Source organism: Microtus ochrogaster, chromosome 5, assembly GCF_000317375.1.
Source record: "Microtus ochrogaster isolate Prairie Vole_2 chromosome 5, MicOch1.0, whole genome shotgun sequence".
Lineage (NCBI taxonomy): Eukaryota > Metazoa > Chordata > Mammalia > Rodentia > Cricetidae > Microtus > Microtus ochrogaster.
The window spans coordinates 8,556,931-8,581,175 of NC_022012.1; the positions used below are offsets into that span (position 1 = coordinate 8,556,931).

The window sequence follows — 24,245 nt, forward strand, 5'->3', positions numbered from 1 at the left end:
GAGGAGGAGGAGGAAGAAGAAGAAGAAGAAGAAGAAGAAGAAGAAGAAGAAGAAGAAGAAGAAGAAGAAGAAGAAGAAGAAGAAGAAGAAGAAATTGTTTTGCTGCCTGGAAATTAAGCATCAGGCTGGAGAGATGGCTCAGTGGTTAACAGCATTGACTATTCTTCCAGAGGACCTGGGTTCAATTCCCAGCATCCACGTGGCAGCTCACAACTGTCTGTAACTCCAAGATCAGATAAACATGCAGGCAAAACACCATAAAATAAAAATAAATAAATTTGGGGGGGGGAAGAAATTAAGCACCATCTTTGCTTTGCAGATAAAGAAACTAAGGTTAGAGAAGCAAAGCGGCCACTCAGGGCTCAGTGTTCCCATATGGAGGGCAGGATACACACATCTGCAATCATTTGGTTGCGATATTTCCAGTATGTACCTACCATGTAGGTCTGCCACTGATTTATAACAGGGACACTGGCTGGATTCCGTTCATGTTATTTCCTGTCTTACACAACAGCTCTGGGCTCTGCCCCAGCACAGGGCTGCCTGTTGGCATCTCTGATACTTGCTAACTAGGTGACTGGAGTAAGCATCCCACGTGTTGCTGCTGTCATCTGTGCAAAGGGAGCCCTGGTGAGGCCTCCCACAGACCTTATCAAGCTACGCAGTGGGATCATTTATGAGAGTCAACAGCAACTCTCTGTAAATCCCCAGCACACGACGGTCATTATTAGTGTTCATAGATAAACAGCTCGGGTGAGCCAGTATTTGAACGCAGCGTGTGTTTGCTAGTAAGTTGGAAATTGCTCTGATGCTCTAGCCAGCTGCCCATAGTTGCAGTGACTCCATCATGGGGGATCTAGGTCTTTGTTGAAGACTTTGGTTTGAGCCACTGTCTGTGACTATTCTTGTTGCTATTAAAAAATTACCCGACAAGGGCAACTTAAAGAAGGAAGGGCTGCTTGGGTTCACAGTTGTGGAAGGCCCCTCATGGCGGGCAAGGCACACCAGCCATTCTGTTTGCTCCAGAGCTGTAAGGTGTGAGATGTAGCTGCCCACGTTCAAGGTGGGTCTTTCCGCCTCCATTAAACCCTTCTGGAAAAACCCGCATGGACACACACAGCAGTGTGTTGCCATGGCAGTTCTAAATCCAGTCATGTGGACAGCGAAGATTAACCATCAGAGCCACCAAATACTACAGCCTTGGTTTCTAATTGGACAAATTAAGATCGGGTCAAGCCAACTGTTATTTTAAAGGGCATTTACATAAAGCCAGTCTGCCCTAACTGGAAAGACACATGCACCAGTAGAACATGAAATGATAAGCTGTACTCAGTCAAAATACCCAGATTGGATGGTTTTAAAATATCGCCTGTGACCATCCTCCTACAGTCCCGCAGCTTTTCTGCACAGTTCCAACTCCGGGAGGCTGCGGTTGGAAGAAGTCCACTTTCTGAAAGGGCTCTGCATCAGACCGCTGTGCTCTCCATGCTCTGACCATCTTATGGTCCCTGCTACCTGAGTCTCCAGTTATATGGTGGTCATTTTATTTGGTTTCTTTTTTAATTATGTATTTTTGATTTTTTTTCTCATGTCAAACAATGTATTTAGATCATATCCACACCCTATTCCTGTCCCAGACCTGTACTACTTCCTAATACTATGTTTTCTCCCTCCTCTTTCTCCTTCTAGATAATCCACCGTATGTGCAAGAGTATAGGGCCATCCCCCCACAGCCGTCAGCTATCAGGGTGTCTCGGTTAGGGAAGGGTCTCGTGAGTGTCTCTCCTGTGCTGCTTCAGCATTGCCTGCCTGGCTTGATCTCGTGCCCCCTGGTTACACTGCACACAAGGCCAGGGACACAGCGGATACTCTGCTATGTGGTGATCCGGTTTAGTTCCTCCACTGTGGGTGGATGGGTTACAATCTACTCTGTCTTCTGGAAATCTGTCATTACTTAATTCTGGTCCATTTGAAAGAGAACTGAACAGACACAAAGGGTCCTTAGGGACCACGTCCTCCCATTGCTAAATGTCACTGTTTATTGGGACGGCAGTATGTTTCCCCTGCTCGTTTTTACTGTTGCCATTATTTCCACAACCTCTGTCCCTCATCCTTCAGAAATCCGTGTCTGGTAATCAATCGTCCCCCCTCATTTCAGCCCCATCTCGCAGGGAACACAGCCACATCGGCAGTACCTACATGTCAAAAATGGGAGGGAAATTCTTCAGGTCCTCCTAGTGTGACCTAGAAAGACAGATAAACAGTGCCTAAGCCAGGACCAAAAGCACAGAAAGGAGGCTAGGACGTCACTCTGACATTACACCACCCAAGGCCACTCACCGTGATGTTTGCTCACCGAACAACTGCACTGTCTTGTGAAAGAGAATATTTGAAAGAGGGTGCCCAGAAATGATGCGTTTGCTTTTAAGCATGATGCTTCACCAAGCCTACTGGCTGTTCCCATACAGAAATGCTACTGACGGTAGCCATGTCCACCAGCCACATGACTGAAGCCTAGCAACTCCACAGTGGTGGGTAAAGGGAACAGAAGTCCAAGGTTGGAGAAACACTGTTTAGTCCATTTCTTCAGTTATGCTTGAGCATAATCTAGGAAGCAGATGTGAAATAATAAACGGCTCATTGTGGGGTTCCCTGTATCCATTCAGAGTCTGCCAGACTCCGAATCTGAGCAGAGATACTGTGCACAGAGCGACTGTAGATTCCTGGAGCATTCAAAATGGGAATTGAGAGAGGGCTGCCCGAGCGAGGCAGCGTCCCTTCAGGCATGGCACAGCAGCGCTCACAGACAGGAAATCTGCCAGACTGTCTCTGCTGAAGGAACACGTGCAGCCAGGAACAAGGAACCACTTAGTGATTAATCACTGTCAACCTTTGTTCTGGTTAAAGACTTGATTGTTGGACGGGGCTTGTAATGAGGGAATGTGGGTGTCTGTTGTTATGAGATTGCCTTCCTCCCCTGCTCCTCTGTAGCTGGAAGCTGCAGTGCTCTTTTGCAGGGTGGAGTAACTTGAAAGTGTTCCTACCGTGCCAGCTAGGGGTGCAGGAGAGGCCTGGGAAGATCTGCCCCCGAGCATCATGTCAGAGCCCAAACCTTAGGCTTGGCTCAATTTTGACACAAATTTTTTTAAAATAATTTATTTATTTTTATTTTATTTGCATTGGTGTTTTGCCTGCATGTATGTCTGTGTGAGGGTGTCAGATCTTGGAATTATAGACAGAGCTGCCATGTGGGTCTTGGGAATTGAACCCAGGCCCTCTGGAAAAGCAGTCAGCACTCCTAACAGCAGAGCCATCTCTCTGGTCCCTTGACATGAAATTTTTAACAAATTTTAGAACTCTGACAATAAGTGAAATAGGTAAAGGTAATTTATAAAAGAACAGATAAAAATATTTCTAAAATATATATGAACAAACAACACATATGCACACACCTTTTTTTCCCAAATAAATGTCTTTATTTTATTTTTGGGTTTTTGAGACTGGGTTTCTCTATAGCTTTGGAGCCTGTCCTGAAACTCACTTGGTAGACCAGGCTGGCTTCGAACTCACAGCAATCCACCTGTCTCTGTCTCCTGAGTGCTGGGATTAAAGGTGTGCGCCACCATTGCCAGGCTGTACACAACTTTTTCAGATTCAGCAAGTTCACAGTTAGAAATCAAAGTGTAAATTGTTGTCCCTGTTCCTCCTATCATGTATCAATAAGACATCGATTGTGATTTTCAAGCCAAATTCTTCCTCACCGGGTTGCATAAGAGGCTGGGGGTCTGTCTTGATAATAAATCTCTCTCTTCCTCCCTCCCTCCTTTCCTCCCTTCTTCCCTTTCTCTCTCTCTCTCTCTCTTTCTCTCTCTGTTTATTTTCCAAAACAGGGTTTCTCTTTGTAGCCCTGGCTGTCCTGGAGCTAGCTCTGTAGACCAGGCTGGCTTTAGACTCACAGAGATCCACCTGCCTCTGCCTCCCGACTGTGCACCACCACTGCCTGACTAACCTTTTCTTAAAAGTTAAGGAAAAATAATTATATCTACTCTATTGTTGATTAGTTGGCTTATAGCATTTTATATTGGCATTTTTAAATCTTCCTTTTACTACCAAGAAGCATTTGAAGGAAGAAAAATGCAATATTTTTAAATTTAAAGCATCTTTTTTCTGGGTTGAAGTAAACTTATAAAACTACAGAATTATGTCAAGCATTATTGCATCGTTGCTCCAGAATATATGGTCATGTGGAAGTATTGATACGGAGTGCCTAGAAGCATGATGGAATCCAACAGAACAATCTCCCACCTTCCTCTCTCCCTCTCTACCTCAACAAATAGATCTAGTTACAGTTGTTTTTACATCTGCAAAATACAACTTATACAGTGTTTTATAACTTGATTATAATTGTTAGTGTCAAAATGCCACTTTTCCGTTCCCTTTAACCTATCTACAGAGCAATCAGAGAACCTTAGTAAGAGCTGTTTCGACCTCAAAAACCATCAAAATGCAGCCTCTGGGGTGCTCCCATCTCTACCTGGTCTGCAGGGAGCCCACAAGTTCTTCCTTTAACATCAAGCTAGATTGTATCATGGTGGCCCAGAGACTTGTAGAGAACAAACCAATCAGTCCCAGTAGCTCCCAGCAGATTGACTCTAAATCCTCCCAAACAGGAAAGATTCATTTTTCATTTAAATATCTAAATAAAACCCATTTTCCTCAGAAAATATTCATGATCTGTAAGCAACGCAGTTTTTATTATCTTGAGACTATATTTAAATACATATCCATAAATAAAGAAAGGCGAGATAGGTTTTCTCTGGCTATAATTAAGTGTTGATGTTATAGTGGGTCAGTACAATGAAGAAAACTTTGCAATGATAATGGGTACTGTAATTGGTTAAGACCTTATAGTTGGCAGAGGATTGATCAGAGGATAGATGAGTCCTGATGCTAACCTATGTCCCTGCTCTTGTTCAGGGAATGGCTTCCCATAACAAGCGCTTCATAAGCCTTGGTGGGCTTGACTGATTTCCTGTCCTTGACCATCAATATTTACATGAAGGAGCTTGACCACTGTGTAACACTGGTCCTTGAGCACATGTCCTTGTACACCGTTTTGAAGCAGCTTACCTAAAATCTTTAGGAGAGTTGGAAAATACATCAAAATAAATCACTTCATATGGAACACTGTGGGCTATTATTTGCATTTAAATAGAAACACTACATCCTTCCTTTGCTGTGACAAATGCCTGCTGCTAAATGAGTCCACACTTCTGACTTCCCTACGAAGGAACTGTATCTATCAAAGTCCTCAGTCCCCTCTAGCCTCTGAACACTTGTAGGCTTGTAATGGAGTAGCCGTTTCTGTTCATCGTAAATTTGACTGCTGAAGGTATTCCCCACACGCCAACAGCCTCTTCCTGATTTTTCTGAATATAAACAGTAAAATTGATGGAATTGCCAAACTTATCCAGAAGAGGAGTGCTTTCCCCAGGCAAAGAGAGTTTCTCTCTCTTATGAGCAAGACAGGTTAAAAATCTAAGATCATGTTAAAGTGTTGAGATTAACTGCATCTTGATGGCGGAGGAGAAAATGATGGGTCCAGCTTCCAGAAAGATGGTGAAGGCAGAGAGCAAGGACTCCGTCTGGGAATGTTCAACCTGAGCTGGGTGCGGGGAGGACGATGCTGGCCGCTCTCTGCAGAGGACGGCAGTCTCCACAGGCCTGCCCTTGTCACAGTCAGTGGTATTTATTTACCTGAAACCAACTGAACTACTTTCCCTACACGGTAAGGCTAAGAAGCCACATTAATGCAGCCTCTAACTTTGTATCAAAACAGCTCAAAAAACCCACATAGGTTTAATTAACTCTCAAAATATTCATGGGCGGCCTTTTAAACACAGAGTGCTAAAGCTAGCCTGACACCTTGAAATTGGCAACTTTTAAAAATGATGCTGACACCCAGTGGTGTAGACAAAACCGCTTCTACCAGAGGAACACAGCAGTGAGTGCCGTGGGAAAATTAGATGAACACCGTGAACCTCAGCTAAAATCCATTAAGCAAATCGGGCCCCTGGGTGAGATAATCCAGCTGTGTCTTGCTAATGCCAAAACAACCACAGTAGCTGATGTAGTTAATTTAAACATTCTTTTCAAACCGACTTTCTTTTGGTAATATGTATGTATAGGAAATAGTTGCTGTTAAGCTCCGTGATGTCCAATGCTGTGGCGTTTTGCGTGCTTGGCCCAAGCTCTGCTAATCTTATGGGGAAGTAACTAGTTGTTTTTAGTTTTCTGTTTTGTTTCCCTTTCGGGATAGTTGAATAGCAATAGTTTTAAACTCTAAAAGGATCCCGTTGGCTCAAATTTAGGGATAGTTTTGATTTAAAGGTTAGATGTACACTAAATGAGCTGCTATTTGAATCGAGTCAGCCAGCGAGGAGTTGCAGCCAACCCAGATGTATGTTCTCCTCAGAAGTGCCGCGTGGAGCTGGAAAGCACAAGGCCGTGTAAACACTGGGGATCGCACAGAGTACCAGTCTTCCCGCATTCTCTCCAGATCAGCAGTTAGGCACATAAGCCACAAATGTTTACCCCATTGAAAAACGGCTGGACAGTTACAGTTCCAATCGAGAATCTGCTTCCAGTTACAAGTAACAGAACCGGGTGCAACCAACCAACCCCAAATTGCTGAGAAATGGGGGTTACAAGTTCATGTCCATCTATACTGTGGAATTTACATTCGTGGCTTTCTTGGTGAGCAGAGTGATGTCTCTAGGATCTTTTCTTGAGCAACAACCAGCACACTGGATGTGATAGCCACCTTTGGTGTTTGCAATTTTACTGAGAGCTTTCAGTATTTGTGTTACTTTCTTAATATTTGGGTAAGTGTGAATTGTGCTCTAAGTGAAGCTGATCTGATTTTTAGTCAAATACATACCTGTTACTTATTTGACAATTTCCAATTTGTGGGAAATATTGTGTGGAATATTCTCTCAAAGAGAGAGAGAGAGAGAGAGAGAGAGAGAGAGAGAGAGAGAGAGAGAGAGAGAGAGAGAGATCCCTAATCCTATTACTCAACATTAAATGTATTTTAAAATTCTCACTGTTCTTCTTTTCTAGAGTTGTAGCTACAAAGTAACAGCAAAGTAGACAGCTATGCAACTGATTTGATCAAAAATAGCTAGAAAATATAAGACCAAAACACCCTTGACCTTCCTCATTGTTTGAGTAGACTTTTTATTCAAGGTTATCGTTTGTCTAAAATGCTACTCTAGTACCCTGCTGATATAAATGTATTTGTATCATTTGCATACGTAAGATTTAGTAAATAACCTGATTTTCTGGAAACCGATTCAAGAGAAATCTCCACTCTTTTGAAGTGGGTCCCTTAGAGTCTTAAGAACTGACTTATTTGAAGCGCTTAGTGGCTTGTCTCCTAATCCAGAGAAAACTTTAGTGCTACTTGTAACAGAGAACACATGGCTCCTTCCTAATGTCCTGTGTGGCCATTGCAACAAAGCCCTCAAAGATTATCAAAGACACTGTAGAACATGAAGACATAGACCAGTCAGTGTGCAATGCTTGTGCCTCTGGGGTTCTTTGGTAGTAAACAGAACAATGACAATGAATAGATCCTCCATTTCTCTTAAGAGGAGAGACGTTACAATGTGTAGATTGTTTGAGATTTGTTTTGTACATTTTAATACAGAATGGAGAATCAAAGCTTAAGAGTTATCCCTAGGAAACTGTTGTTTTGTTTTGTTTGTTTGTTTGTTTGTTTGTTTTTATACAGAACCAAAGAAAAGATAGACATGATAGATATTTTTAAAAATCACTTAAGAAGTTAGTACCAGAGCCACACAATTCTACATTGTGCTTTCTGGCATTCATGTGTGTGAATATATCCGGCATTCTGTCTATACATTTTTCTAGCATTTTCATTGCAAGCCTCCATTCATTTATGAAAGCAAAGAAACACTTTTTTTACCCCATCTTAATCAACCCATTATTTGATTAGAAGCAAGAGCTTTTGTTTTGTTTTAACTTTGTTTGTTTTGTTTCTTTGTTTTCATTTTTTGTTTGTTTGGAGGTTTGTTTTGTTTCTTTTGGTTTTGTTTTGTTTTCTTTTCTTTTTTCTTTGATTTTCTTCTTTTATTTTACTTTTTTCTTTTTCTTTTTTCTTTTCTTTTTTCTTTTTTTTTTTGAGACAGAGTTTCTCTATGTAGACCCCACTGTACTGGAATTCACTCTGTAAACCAGGTTGACCTTGAACTCACTGAGATCTGCCTGCCTCTGCCCTCTGCCTCTTAAGTGATGGAATTAAAGGTGTGTGCGCACCACCAGTGCCCACCAAGAGAGTCAACAGCTTTGCATGCCAAGTTGTTAAATCATATTTACCACTCAGCTGAGAAATAGACATTGAATCATTTTCTCACAGTGGTATTTACTGTTCCCTTTATCGAGTATAATTAAAATTTTAACTATTCTGCCATATTAAAATTTAAAGAGTATAATCTAAACTCCACATCTTAAGTTGAAAAGCAAAGCACAAGGTCATAATGAAAGACTAAAATTAATAAAGTTCATAGGTTGTAGGAACAGACTCCTCAAAGAAAATACTTATGTATAAAAATATATAAAGTGTGAGCTGATAATAGTTAAAAATAAATGTTAGCTTTCCCTCTGTGCCTGGCGCGTTTCTGAGGCACTGTTCAAATGCTGCAAACCCATCACTTACAAAAGCTATGACGTTACAAAAGCTATGACGTACATCGCTCTTGATTCTGGAGCCTGAGGAGTCTAAAGTCAAGGAACTGACATGGGTGTCTGCTGAGGGAGGCCTCTCATTGATGGTTCGTTCCCTCAGGCAGACAGAAGAGGGCAGGATGGACAGAGACAGTTCCTGTTAGAAGGGGCTCTAGCCTTTTCCCGAGGGTGGGACCCCCACAGTTCTATCATCTTAGACGGCCTTCCTCCTAATACCACCATAAGGATAAAGTTTCAGTGTGAGTTTTGGAGGTTTACTCAGCCACAGAAAGCACTGTCTGTGCTGGCTGGGAGTGGTGGCACACGTCTGTTGTTCAGAATTCAGGAGGTAGAGGAGACAGAAGGACCAGGAGTTCAAGGTCAGGTTGAGCTACATAGTGAATATAAGAACAACCTGGGCTTCATGAGAACCCAGTTTAAAAAAAAAATAGAAAAAGAAAGACAAAAAGAGGTTGAAGAGATGGCACAGCTGTTAAAAACAACAGCTGTCCTTCCAAAGACCTGGGTTCAATTCCCTTACTCACAGTGAACTGTACCACAGTACCGGAAAATCCAATGACCAAATGGGGCAAAACACCCACACACATAAAATAAAACGAAAACAACCCCCCAAAACATTACATTCCTTATGAGGCAAAGACTGTAACTGGTATGATCTTGGAGACCCACAGCAATCATTTGAGCCATCATTATTTAAGGGTATAACATCAGGGCCATTTGTGAGATACAGTCTACCAGTGACAAAATTGCCCACGTATACAACTTCCCAGTCTTGTTTCATTTGGTAGGAGCTGTACTGATAATGTTTAGCTCTATTAAGTGAACGAGACTGAGTGTTTATTGCTTGTTGGTGTCTAGCTGGTATTTACATACTTTAGTTGGTTGTCATGTAGTTAAATGATGTTCAGTGACTGTCAGGTTAATTTAAGCAGAGATATTAATGCCTATCTGAGGTTGAATTCATACAAGAACTTTATTCACTGTGTGCTCTTTGGTCTTTAAATTGTCCTGGTGATATTGCTACCCCCATCCAGCTTGTTGAAAGTGGAGTTGGGATTTCATCCGGTTATGTCTGCTCTCCACTTTTCAAATGGCTCTTAGAACGTGGGGATATTTTCTAAACATTCTGTACATTACCAAGCTCATTCACCTTTTAGAACAAGTTTTTTAAATCTCCTCCTTGGAGATAAAATTGGAATAATAGTTAAAATGTCATTATGGAAGGGGCTAAATGAGCTGTCAAGCCTTTGATGCATGACCTGGGCTTCTAGTTTGCAAACACTGACACCTTAATGGGAGTAGTTATTTCAGATGGCATGCTATGGCTGTGCTCACTGCTCCCCTGCTGTAGGAAATGCAAGCTCCCTTATCTCCTACCCTCCAGGCCTTTCACAGGGCCTCTCTGTGAGAGCACACCCCTTTGTAAACACTGGGATTAAGAACTTGGTCCTAACTCCTCATTCTGGGTCTCCTTGCCCAGCCTTAACATGTTGCTTAGACTTACTGCAGCTTGATGTGCCATTTTTTACTGATACTCATAGGAGACCTGGCCTTTCCTAAAGAGAAACAGTGGGAGTAAGTTGGGAACCAGGGCAGGGGAGGGGGGCCCCCCCGAGGGAGAGACTGGGAGGAGGGAAAGGAGGGAAACCTGAAGCTGGGATATAAAATAAATAAATAAACAAAATTATTTTTTTAATATTTATTTGTTATATATACAATATTCTGTGTTGTGAGTCACCATGTGGTTGCTGGGAATTGAACTCAGGACCTTTGGAAGAGCAGGCAATGCTCTTAACCACTGAGCCATCTCTCCAGCCCCTAAACAAAATTATTTAAAAAATAAAAATAAGCCGGGCGGTGGTGGTGCACTGGAGGAAGAGGCAGGCGGATCTCTGGGAGTTCGAGGCCAGCCTGGTCTATAAGAGCTAGTTCCGGGACAGGCACCAAAGCTACAGAGAAACCCTGTCTCGAAAAACAAATAATAATAATAATAATAATAATAATAATAATAATAATAATAATAATAATAATAATAAAAAAAAAAAATAAAAATAAAAGAACTTGTCTCCACCCTTGCCTTTCCCTTCTGCTAGTTCCCTGGGGATCACTGAGGAGAATCGGCACTCTGACAAATTATGTCTGTGTCTTATGACAGGAAGCCCATCTGAACTGCTTCCTTGTTCATTGGTGTACATTTTTAAAATCAAGACCCTTTTCTAGGGGCCCACTGTGCCCAGGACTAGGGACAATCCTGATGAACACCGCAGCCATCTGAGCACACTGCTAGAAGACGAACAGGCATAGACCAAGGAGCCACTGTGCTACTGGGAGCCAAACACTGTGGCCCAGACTAGTGCCGTCTGTCTCAGACACAGAAGAACCTCGCCTGCCTCAGCCTTGGGGAGCCAGAAGGGACCTCCTGATAAACATTTGAGTTGAGCCTAGGAAAAGTTAGCATCAGTTGGGAGGGAGAAACAGAGAAGGAATGTTCCAGACAGATGGGACCATTACGCTTTGATTGGGAAATATCCCCCATAGGCTGGCTCTGTGTTTAAATACCTAGTCAGTGGCTGGAGGTGTCCGTAAGATACATCGTTATGCTCAAAAACAAATATTGTGCCTTTAGAGGATTTGCACACTTCCTGAAACAGTAGATGAAGCTGTTGGTTGCTGTTGTGGAGACGAGAGGAGGGCAGAAATGGTAGCTCTGCAAAATCTTCACGGCATCACAACAAAACACTGCTCTAGAGACAGAGAGCTGAAGGCCAAGCTGGAGAGCAGACATCTCGGGCCCACCACAAAGAGCCTTTCTGAGGCTGAAGAATTTCTCATTTAAGCAAATTGTCTCATTCCTTCCCCCGAGTGAGCACATTTTTCCCACTCCGCCCTGACCCGCTGATGTTCTGCTCCTGGCCACAGTCCAGCCCAAAGCAGCCTCCTCATGGAGCTGTTCTCACAGCCAATCCATAATAGGTGTCCACCCCAAAGCTAAAAATAAGCTCAGTGTCCTGGTGACTTGAAAATTAGCTAATATCTGAAGGAAGCTCGTTTCCATCGGCGAAACCAAGGAGACCACAAGTACAGGCTCAGACTTTTCCTGCTGAGTGGAGGGGATAGGGCGTGTTGGAGAGCTAAGGAGGAAAAGCATCCTCCTCCTGAACTACCTCAGAGGACAAAGGAAAATGCTAAGTTCAATACATTCCCCTTCCTTGTCAAACTCCTCCAACACCCCCCCCCCACACACACACACAAACCTCTCATTTCCATCAGGCAAGCTGCAAATCTCTTAAGCAAATGAATCTTTTCTTATTTTAGATTTTAAAAAAAAAATGACCTGTGTGTGTGTGCCTGCATGAGTTTATGTGTACCATGTGTGTGCCCATGTGTGCCCATGTGCCCCAGTGTGTACATGTGCCATGTGCATATGTGTGCCCTTGGAAACCAGAAGAGGGTGTTGGGTCCCCTGGAGCTGGACTTACAGGTGGTTGTGAATAGCCCGGTGTATGCTAGGAACTGAATTCAGGTCCTTTGCAAGAGCAGCAAGTGCCCTCAACCACTGAACCAGCCATCTCTTCAGTCAGTGGGTATTTTATGTAATACATTTCCCAGGATTTAGGTATTCTTCAACTTTTGGTTAGATGTGTGACCTTGTCTGATTAAATTCCTTAAGGTTTTGAGACAAAGTCTTCACCTAAAATGTGGAGTTGGGCAAAGTTTCTAAGTATCTTCCATTGCCAACATGTGCCATGGGTGCTGGAGGAGGGTAGTGATGGCGCTAACACACTGTGGTGGCGTAACTTAAAAGACTCAGCTTCTAGCATCACTTGGCTGGCAGAGATAAACGGCAAAAAACATTTTCTGTTAAGGCCAAATAGTAAATGTTTGGGTCTTTCTAAGTCACGAGGTTTCAGCCACAACTCTTGAGCTCTCATTATAATGTGAAGGCAGCTACAAACTGTTTGCTCTTCTCTTTGAAATACAATGTCATCAGAACAGGGACCGACACTTTCACTTGCATACTGTTTGTACACCAAAAAGCCAGGTGGCCAGTGGGATGTGGTGTGCCCTCTGTGTCATTTGCTGACCCTTGAAACTAAGCCCTGAAGTCCCCAACCTGAGAAGGGAGTGAGTTGTCCCTTTGGTTCTTCGGTTTCCAAACTCCATCCCAGGCAGTTTCTGAGAAACCTGTCTGCCACCTTTGTACTGTGTCAAACAGGGGCCCTTTAATCACTTCAGCTGCCCACAGCCACCTCACCACCTATAAGCCCAAATAAACGACTTGAAGGAGCAGGCTTGCAGCGAGCGTGAACCCAAAAGAAACAGCTCGGGCAGCTAGTTTCTCAGGCAGAGTGATAAAGAAATGGCTTTATCAGCGAGCAGAGCTGAAGACAAATAGCCCAGGGGAATAGTTGAGCAGTGCGGTCACTGAGCCAGGGAAAGCAAAAAGGGAGGAGAGAGGAAAGATGGATTGAATGGCAAAGCAGTCTGTGAGCTCTACTGTACCAGCCGGCCCAGCTGGGTACTTTATCTTGAATTTGCTTTGCAAATTGCAGATGCCTAGCTCTGGAAGCCAAGAAAAAGAAAGGGTGTCATCCCAGCCAAAATCCTCCCAGGGGTCTCTAGTAACTTGGAGGACTTGGTTTGTGAGGGAAAAGCATTAAATATCCTCCTTGTAAATTAGAGACACAGAGAGCCATTTTATTCGGATGCATAGACTAACAATATTCTTCAGTTATTTTTAAATAAAGGAGAACAATGCTTATTTTAAGTTTTAGGTCCTCTGTAAAGTTGTTGTGTGTCTGTACAGCTCACAAAACTGTTTTAACAGTGACTAAATCCAGTAAACCCTCCCATCTCAACCGCCTGTCAAGGAACTGGTGGATTCTTTGATTTGCTGTCTTCTGACATGTCTAATACAACCACCTCCTGCCTTTGGCTGAACTCAGTCCTCCCAGACAGACAGATTCCTTGTTTCACATTGAAACAATAACCACACCAGTTTTATTTTGTAGCATCTTTTAGGAAGGTTACTCAAGTGTCGGCCACAATATACTGAGATTCTTTGGTAAAGTAGATCCATTTGCCAAGGTTCACCTCTAATTCTCAATCCTAAGATTTCTTCATACAAACTGTTTTGTTAATTATTCTAAATTGAGGCCTCAGCCCTACACAAAGAACTATAGCAGCTAAGGAAAGCTGGGGTGGGAGAGGTGGTTCTCCCCAGGGAAGAGCTCACCAAGTAGTACCAGTACCAAACTGTCATCCCCGAAAATATGCACACAAGCGAAATTATATAGACACAACAGGTTATATTTAGGAGCATGTATGTATCTACAAATACATATAAGATTGTAATTCAATAACAATTGCTGAAAAAAAGAGGTCATGGAATTTGAAGTTGAGGGGGGAAGGGCATAAGAGAGGATTTGGAGGGAGGTAAGGGGAGGGGGAAATATTATAATTAAATTATAATCGGATGCCGGGCGGTGGTGGCGCACGCCTTTAATCCCAGCACTCGGGAGGCAGAGGCAGGCGGATCTCTGTGAGTTCGAGACCAGCCTGGTCTACAAGAGCTAGTTCCAGGACAGGCTCCAAAACCACAGAGAAACCCTCTCTCGAAAAACCAAAAAAAATAAAAATAAAAAAATAAAAAAAATTAAATTATAATCTCAAAAAATTAAAGTAGAAATATATTTATACGTATGTATTCTAAAACTGGATGTGGGAGTACACATCTATCATCTTAATATACATATGCACCATGGGTATGAAAACCTATGACTATATATTAAGTAGAAATAAAGACAGGGTAGGTTAGCATCAAGCACTAGAGCTGAAAACAGAAAAAAACATAAATGAAAGATAGCTTGAGTTAATTATGTTAATCAGCTGTGTGTTTGTTTCTTGTCACCAGATCACTCTTTGATTCCAGTTTCTCTAGAATCTTGGTCTTTCTGTGATAGAAAACACTACATCAATGGAAAGGCATGAACCACACAAGCACACACATGTCCACACAGTGTCATGGATGCTGGGCGTGTGCCAACTTCACCATGACTTTCATTTGCCCTCCAGAGGGAAAGTTGCACCGGTGGAGGGAGAACCAGGTGACTTGTACGATGCTGAGTTCTCCGCTGCCGAATGTAGGAGAAGCAGCAAGCCTGGATGTGGAAACCGAAGCCAATGCACTGGAGCATATTTTTCTTTCAAAATATTTTATGTACTGAAGTTTGCACAACATCTTGGCAATGAAGGCATGTCTGTGAAGGAGGTGTCTTGTGTTTCACAGCTAACATAAGGGCAGAAAATGTGACAGCAGCTAAATGTGACGTCAATCACAAACTGAAAGAACATGCAAGAGTGTCGTGGTGAGGTTCAAAGGTGAACAGTCTACAACATTCCAGAAGAACGTGTCTCTCCCTCTTCCCACCACACCAGGGCATGTCTCTCTACCCCAGCACTAGCTTCAGATTTGGACAACACTTGAGACTCTAGGGAAAAGGGTCCCAGAATATTTTTGGTATTGTCTAGGAATGAAACTAAATTTAGAACAGTCCATCTGTTCGATTAGCGAGAAAAAGAGCTGCATTTCCTTGGCGTGCACATCCTTTATAAATCTCGGGGATGGGTGCTGTTCCAGATCTCTCTGGAAATTATTTTGAAGCTCACCAGTTCTGCCAGCACCAAACACGCTGTCCATCTCTTTTCTTTTGCTTTTTCTTAATCATATTTTATTCATTCTTTGAAAGTTGCATACATTAATGCAGGGTAGTTTGTTCCTATCTATCAACCACTTCCTTCCAGCTTCCCTTAGTGTCCCTTGCCCCAAACTTCATGTTTTCCTTTTTTGTGCTATTAATAAGACTCTGAGTCCAATTAGAACTGCCCATTGTTCATGGGTGAGGGACCATGCACTGGGGCATCTACCACCTCCCAGTGTACACTGTAAGCTCATGTGTAAGCAGAGGGTGCATGCATAGGTGTCCCCTCTGGTTAAGACTGAACTCTGCATCTCTGGTAAGGCTGACACAGAACACCTTTCAGTAGCCTGTGAGGCCTGACTTGTTTGCTTGAAAAGTGAAAGATGAAAATCAAAATGCACTCTTTTTTTTAAAAAAAAAAATTATCTATTAATTATGTATACAGTATTCTGTCTGCATGTCTGCTGCCGGCCAGAAGAGGGCACCAGACCTTATTACAGATGGTTGTGAGCCACCATGTGGTTGCTGGGAATTGAACTCAGAACCTTTGATAGAGCAGGCAATGCTCTTAACCACTAAGCCATCTCTCCAGCCCCCCAAAATGCACTCTTGAAATCTCATTAGGAGCCAAGAGAGTGGCCATCGTGGTTGGCCTTCCTGGGAGCCAGTGTTTTGACTGTACCCTCTTGTTCTCACAGGGACTCTGGGATGTCACCGCCTCAGTACCATCATCATTGTCCCCTTTCCCATTCTACAGATGAGGAAAGCTAATTCACTTCTGCCAGAACTTGTACCTAATAAATGCCAGAACCAGGGCCTGGACTGGCATGGCCATTCCCTAGAGTTCCTTTCTAGTCCCCGGTAAAGCTGTTCAAAGAGATCAAAAAGTCTTTTAGATTTTTCTGCCTGTTTGTCAATCATTTCCTTTAAACATGAAATATTTTCTCTCAAAACCTTGCATAAAAATTCAGTTTATGTCTTAGAAAAGATTGTTTGGGTTGAAATAGTGCGGAGGTCTAACGGCTGCTTCCCGGGCAGTCTCTCTCAGCTCGGCTCCTTCCACCGTCAGTCCCCACAGCTCTGACACTCTTCAGCTGTTTCTTTCTTCCCGTCACAGGCTCTGCTTCCCTCTCTGAAGAGCCCCGAAGGTTCAGCCCCCACCCGCACCCCCCACCTCCCACCCCTGCGTATTTCCTCCTCTGCTTTCCTCCCAAGACATTGGACTCCCAGATCTCCCTCTGTGTCCCTAAGCCAGGGACATTCTTAGTGGCTTGAAAGACACACCACGGGAGAAAGGGACTGCCATGGGCCATATGGGAAGAGGGCCCACATCATACACAAGATGACCGTTTGGTGAATGGCTCACACAAAGTTCTCTCTTCGGTGTCTACTGCCTGCAGTTGAGAGGCAGCATTCTTAGTCCAGCCGACCTGGCTTCAAACCTTCCTCCACTCTCGCCCTTACAACTCCAGTCTCCCTCAGCTCAGATATCTCATTTTCAAAATTGAGATGATGGGGGCTGGAGAGATGGCTTGGCGGTTAAGAGCATTGCCTGCTCTTCCAAAGGTCCTGAGTTCAATTCCCAGCAACCACATGGTGGCTCACAACCATCTGTAATGAGGTCTAGTGCCCTCTTCTGGCCTGCAGACACACACAGACAGAATATTGTATACATAATAAATAAATAAACATTTTTAAAAAATTGAGATGAAAACACAAGTTCTTGCTCGTTTTTTGGGAGGATTGGATAAATGTCGGAAAACCCTGAATGCTGCGACTGTCCTATGCGTTAAGTTTGAGCATGTGGTTGTCCTTATTATTCTAGACCCTTTGCTGTTGAGGCAGCTGTTAGGACCACATTTCCTATTGCACTGTATTTCAGACCGGCAGCTTTTCTACTCCTTTAATGCTTAGCGGCTAACATTTTTAAAAATGAAATAAAGGAGAAGCTAATTCACTCTAGGACTCAGACTTCGTGACAGTTCCTGTTCTGGTCTGCTGTAAGCACATGCTGTCCAGCTGGGGAGGAAGGGTTGGACTGGCCTCTAAGGCACCGTAAACATGAGCTGGCATATATGCAAAGCGACCCACCTCCCAGAACCCTGTCATCTATGGATAAGGATTTTTGATGTTGTGCTTCTTTTACATAACCTAAATTTTTATTTTATAATGTTTTCTTTGTTGTGGTTTGGATTTTATTCTTTGAGGCTCAGTCTCCTGAATGCCAGACTGGCCTCACACTCGGTATATCAGAGGATGACTGAGCCCATGGTCCCCTACCACTACCTTCTGAGAGCTGGGATTACAAGAATATGGCATTATGCTTAGGTTGACTTTGTAATTCCTGACCTTTGTACATATGAGCATCTTCCAACCCTTGGTTAGATATGGACCTCCACGGGGACTATGATTTCTAGTTTCCTTGGAACCCTACTAGCACAGAGCTCTGTTGATGTGGGAGTCCCCTCTGTGTGCTGTGATTACACAAAGTTACAGCATGTCTGACTCTGGCGATGGCTCCATGGCGTCTCTCTGACTCCACCCTCCTTTCTCCCAGCATTCAGCCTAGCTTTCCCTGCCTACCTAAGTTCTGCCTTATCAACAGGCCATGGCAGTTTCTTTATTCATTAATGGTAATCACAGCACACAGGGGACTCCCACATCATCTCTGTGATTATTTTGGGGCTGAGCAGTCGGGAACTAACTAGCGGCTTCCTCCAACACTCGGTATACATTTCACTGGGAAAAGATGATATTTCACAGGGTTGAGCTCCATTTCCTGCAGGGTGCTAATCTACCAATGGTGGAAAACTAGCAGAGTCCTCAGATCAGCGTGGTGATTCCCTGGTATCCAATGTTGCCTGGTACGTGCCGTGACTTTCCTTGCCATTGCCAGTGAATAGGGCGTCCCCTTAGCATAAACTGCCACTAAATTCCCGAGTAAAAAGACACATGCCTCATGTGCAGAATGGCTATTCATCTTTTAAACACATTGGAAACCATTTTTACTATAGGACCAGAAACAACAAATGCACACGGGCTTTAGAAATGGCTTTTACTTCTGAGCTGTTGAAGGCATCACTGTCTGTTCCCATAGTGGTTTTCTTTGAAGTTCCATGAACACCTCCTGGAATGAGGAGACTCTGCCCTAAGAGTCAGATGGGAGTTTATCCAGTGCCCACCCTTCACCTACCCGCTCTGTTTTCTGCGTTAGGAAACGATTTTGTCTGTGTTTCAAAAGCCATTCTCCAGATGTCCAGCCCATTAACCAAACTTGTTCTCCAGCAGGGTGAAAATGTTTGTCATCTAAGCTTCACATCCTGTGCTCCTTGTGTCTTATTTAACTCACGGTAGCTCCCCCTTCTCCTTTCTCTTCTGCAGGATCAACATACTGTGGTAGGCCAGAACACAGGCCCCAGTCCAAGTCCCAACTCCTGCTCAAATCCAAACACGGCAAGTGGTTTCATGAACTCCCAGCAGTCTCTGCTGAATCAGCAAATGATGGGGAAGAAACAGACCCTGCACAGGCCAGCCATGGAGCCCAAGCAACAGCTCCTCCTCCAGCAGCAGATGCTGGCTGATTCGGTAAAGCTACCTCCTAGCTTCTCTGTGTGACTTCTTGACCTTGGAGATGTGACAGGTCCCTTTGCCCTTCTGTGTCTCCCTGTGTTCTCTTATCTACGTAGGCGAGAGTACTGAGGGTGTAGTGGTTGCAAGAGAAACTAAATCCCGTGAATTTAAAAAGCAGGGGAGAAAACAAACAAACAAACAAAAACAAAAAGCCAACCCTGATTTGCCAGCTGCTAGGCCTGTGGAATACCCGTCCCCTTGATGACCAGCCCTGCCCAGTTCAGGAATGCCTGTGGCCAGCAGGGCCTTTGAATGGAGTGAATGAAATTTCAGTTGTTCCCAGCCTGGAGGGCAGGAAAGAGTGAGCTGCACCTTAATCATCCCAACTCCAAACTGGTTTTTAGAGGTGAATGAGCTTTAAAGGGAATTTTTAAAGGCTAGCAGGAGTTTCACCCCCAAGATTTGGCTTCCCAAAAAACAAAGCATCTCAGAATGGGGAACCATTTTTAAAAAGACATTTTAAATAAATGTCCACCTTCACCATATTGACCCAACCTTTTAAGAAGCACAAGGTTGTTTCCTTAAACACCAGCCAGCTCTGACCTCGCTTCAGTATCTTATCCACCCACTCCTCAGTAGCCTCAGACAGCACCAGCCACTTCTGACCCAAACTCCACTGCTGAAGACTGCCACGCCCTCTCCTTTCAAACTCCCCAGCCCAGTGAAACCAAAAGGGACAGAGCTAATAGACCCAAGGAGAAGGAACAAGGACATGAGATGCAGCTCAGTTGCAGAGTGTAAGCCCAGCATGCATTAGGTTCTGGGTTTTACTGCAAGATGAGAAAAGCCAATCAAATCATTTTATACTCAAAAAAACATTTTAAAAGCAGCCAGAAAGGTAAAGTGTTATAAAATCCATGAATATTCAATAAATATGGAAAGATCATAAAAATATAAGCCACAAACAAGACAGTTCCTTTCCCCCTTGTTGCCCTGATGGAGCCCAACATCCACTGTGGGCATCAAACAAATAAGCTATTGTAATGCAAATGCTTAAATGGTATGCTGTAGAGAAAGTTCTAAAAATTTCTACAGAGAGAGGCTACATCTACTAAAGATCAGAAGGTGCAGAGAGAGTTGGGAGGGAGGAAGAGGAGGAAGAGTGGGGTGGTAGTGGGAGGGTCATCCTGCCCCAGAAGAAGAAGAGGAGGAGGAGGAGGAGGAGGAGGAGGAGGAGGAACATTGTGTTTGGATTTGCAACCAACTAAAAGATAGAGGCCAATAGGAGAGCTCCAATTTGGAAATCTGGCAACTCATCTCCCAAAATGAGTTCAAATTTGGCTTTGACATGGTAAGACTACAGTATTCTGATAGAAAATGTGGAGTACACCATTTTAGGCAGAGGGATGGTCAAAGACCAAAGTGGCAGTCCTGGACTGTATTTACTGGTTAGTTTCAGATAAACTAGTAACAATGTAGCAGCCACACGTGTCTTTAAAGAAATGACAAGTGTCAGTGAGCACTTATGCTACAGGTGTCTGAGATCTGTCCTCCCAACTGTTTCTTCCGCCTGTCTTTTTCCTTTACAACCTGAATAGCCTAGAAACAAGAGTGAAGAGGAGAGAATGCACCATTTCAAACAAACTTACTGGCAAGACTTCTATTATTCCCATTGACACTGTAAATTTGATTAGTTTTACAAGATGGAGCTTCCGGGTTTTCTGCGTCTGTTAAAAGCCTCTGGTTAAAAGTGACACACACATTCTTGGGGGCCTGACCATGGTGCTGGCCAGTCTCATGGGACAGGTGCAAAGGGCAGTGGGGAGATGAATGGGAACAGAGCTGCACTTTCCGTGGCTCTTACAAAGCATTCACACTTCTCTTTGTCTAGATGCCATCCAGGCTGCCCGTGCTCTTTAGCATAGCCAGGAAGAAGCAGCCTTTGGTGCCTCTTTCCATTAGCATATGCTTTGTAGCCATTGAGGGCCTTGGCAAAGCCAGATGGGCACCTAAATAGAGGTGCTTTTTTCATAAAATTTTGTTTCTCTCCACCCTTCTCCCAAAGTGACACACACAGAAGGCGAGATGAGTAGCAGTTATTACCTTGACCGTCATTGCTGACTCGTGTTATACACCTCCTGTGTGCCAGGCACCATGCTGAGGTTTTGCAGAACTAAAGGACTCTCCCAAATCTTGCACTTTTATGGCTAAGGAAACCAAAGCAAGACAGATACCACTGAAACAAGAAAGGCCGGGCCACGATGAAAGCTCATTTCATTTTACACAGAGCTGATTTCAACGACCGTGTGAGTTTACCTGGGAGCCTCATTGTAGCTTCTTCCATTTAGTGTTGGCGTCCAAACTTCACTGGTCTTGTAGCATGCCAACATAGCCTCTGCTGTATCTACAGGCAACACAGAGTATTAGGAAACTCGGGGTTTCAGAGATGTATATGCTAAAGCTTTGAGCGTATACTGCTCTGTGGAAGAGAGAAAAACCCAACTGCTTAAGATGAAATAAATCTGGGTTTGAAATGTAGTGTGTGACTGGGAGTAAAGGAACAAATTGTTACACACACACACACACACACGCACGCACACATGCATACACGCACGCACATACACACACGCACACGCACGCAGGCACTATGATACAAACAGTAGTAACACCTAATTATATATGAAATATGCTTCTTGGAAAAAAGATTTCACAAAGTCCTGTTCTTGGCTTAACAATCAAAACTGTCAGTTCACACAAGTGTTTACAACAGGGTTGCTTGCTCACTACCACACTGGGTTGGTGGAAGACCCCAGGCTCTTTCTTAAACAATTAGGGTTTTGGCAACTCCCCCTGCACACACACACAAACACACACACACAAATAGTTTCCCTTACTTTGTAAACCCATGTTTAAAAGAAATGTAATCCATCTGTTTCTGATTCATTTATGCTTAGCTCATCAAAATTATGTTTTATATGAATTACTTGGTGTTCAAAAACATTCTATGAGTTTTTAAAGTTTGGGTTTTTTCTTAGAAACAAAAAATGAAATTGGTTTGTTGTTATTTTAAGGTCCTCTCCTGTCTGTTTCAGAGAACACACATCCCACTAGGAAATCTCAGAGCTGAGTACAAGCAATGAGGTTGAGTGGGGCAGATACGCGCTCGGCTCCAGCTAATGGCCTCATCTGTCTGTTACGGTTGTCTGTGTATTGACTTTCCTATAATTACAGTCTTCTGTCTCTACCTATGCCAATTATTCTTATCTTTAGAAATGGATATTGCTTTACAATGTATACGGAATTGCACTGAAGCCATTCCAGAAAGTTTCCAAAGCACACCAAGAAAGAAAAAAAGCAGGAATCCCTATCCCAAGCTGTTAGGAGAGGCATCTTCTTCTTTGTGTAACATAAAGTCTTAACACAGGTCAACTCAGACAGGGTTATTCTGGTGTCATGATAAACCAAGAGCAGATAGGCCACTTGGTCATTTTATCTAAAAACAAACAAGATCACAATGTGACCCCCCCAGCTAGCACATCCTAGCTACTCTTCCATCAATCTAGGACAGTGCTCCACTTCCCTAGGTCCCCCAGGCTCTCTCAGCACTCCTGAGACAGCAGTGGCTCCTCATTACTCCTCGCCACTGTGAGTAAGGATGGTGGTGGGGTTGTTCCTGAAGGTCAGTCAAGGCATTGGCAGCAGTAAACAGCATCCCTGTTTCCTCTCTTACCACCCAAACTCAAGCACTGAAAGAATCTGAAGGTGATTTTCAAACAGGATCCTGAGAAGCATGAAGGGCCCTGAGTTCCTGACTCTGGAGCTGGTATCTGCTGCATGGCTGTGGGCTCTGGGAGGGAAAGCTACTTAGCCTAATGAACTTGCGTGTCCTCTTTTGAATGAAAACAAGCTGTGTTCCCTTCAAAGGTCTGCTAAGAGCAGGTAGGAGATACGTCTCGTGCATATGGTGCCCACACCAGTACCTGGAAGGTTAGCAAGTCTCTTGACACCTCTTCCCAGGAGAGGTCGCCAGATGAAATCATTGAAAGCCAGGTGTGCTCCATTTTACCTGGCAAACATTTCTCCAAAGTCTATGACACCAAAGCTCATCACACATGCAACAACATAAGACAGGAAGTACCACCCTTAGCCCCCATAATTAAACCCCGTAATTGAAGTCTAACTACAAAATGAAGGAAATGAACATGCTCAGTAGACACAAAGCAGAAATCTGTGGAGGAGGAGCAGAAATGAATGGCACTTTCGTAGAGAAAGTGATTCAAACGGAAAGATCTGTCTCTGAATTGACACTAACAGATAAATCTTAATCCAAACCCACAGTGCAAAATAGTTCCGTTTGTAAGATGCAAGTTCCCACTCTATAGCCCACGCTGGCTTCAAGCTTGTGATCCTTCCTGCCTCTGCCTCCCAAGGGCTGGGATTTCAGACATGCACCACCACGCACAGGCTAAATTCTTCTTGTATTTGTACCCTTTTGAACATCATACAGACTTTTGTAACTGAAGAAACGCTCACTCAGTTCAATGTTTTCATTTGTGTTTTCAAGGAGAAACTTTCCCCTCAGGATCAGATGAACCGACACCTGACAAGACCACCCCCGGACTACAAAGACCAAAGAAGAAACTCGGGAAGTTTGCAGCCAGCCACTCAGTATTCTGGTGAGAGTTCTTGGAAATGGATACAAATCATAGCTGGGGGGGGGGACCTATTTAAAACCTATTCCATTTCTCTTGCTTTCTCCCCCTCCTTCTGCTCCACCCTTTTGCTGTCTCTCACTGAACCATCAGACACAGACCACACGGAGAACTTGGCCTGGTAGCTCGCACTATAATCCCAGCACTCGGAGGAGGAGGAGCTCTGGGACTTCCAGTCCAGCCTGTGCTACATAGTAAACTCCAGGGGAGCCAGATTAGAGTGTGAGATTCTGTCTTCATCCCTTTACCCTCAGAAAGACCACACTTCTTCCATTCATGAGTTCTCGCTTGTCCATGTCCTGTGCTCCACTACTCTCCGTGTCTGTGCTCATGTGTCCACTATGCTCCGTGTCTGTGCTCACGTGTTCACTACTCTCTGTGTCTGTGCTCATGTGTCCACTGTTCTCCGTGTCCGTGCTCACGTGTTCACTACTCTCTGTGTCTGTGCTCACGTGTTCACTACTCTCCGTGTCTGTGCTCACGTGTCCACTAT

At 43.8% G+C, this 24,245-nt stretch overlaps 1 protein-coding gene across 1 annotated transcript in view; it reads left to right on the plus strand.

Annotated features, from left to right (window-relative positions):
* The window catches only part of Maml2 (mastermind like transcriptional coactivator 2), a 330,933-nt gene that overhangs the window by 299,402 nt on the left and 7,286 nt on the right, over positions 1–24,245 (plus strand). The window contains exons 3-4 of the mRNA XM_013346103.2: positions 18,852–19,055; positions 23,605–23,716. Coding sequence (XP_013201557.2) covers positions 18,852–19,055; positions 23,605–23,716 — 316 coding nt within the window. The remainder of the gene's footprint in view (positions 1–18,851; positions 19,056–23,604; positions 23,717–24,245) is intronic.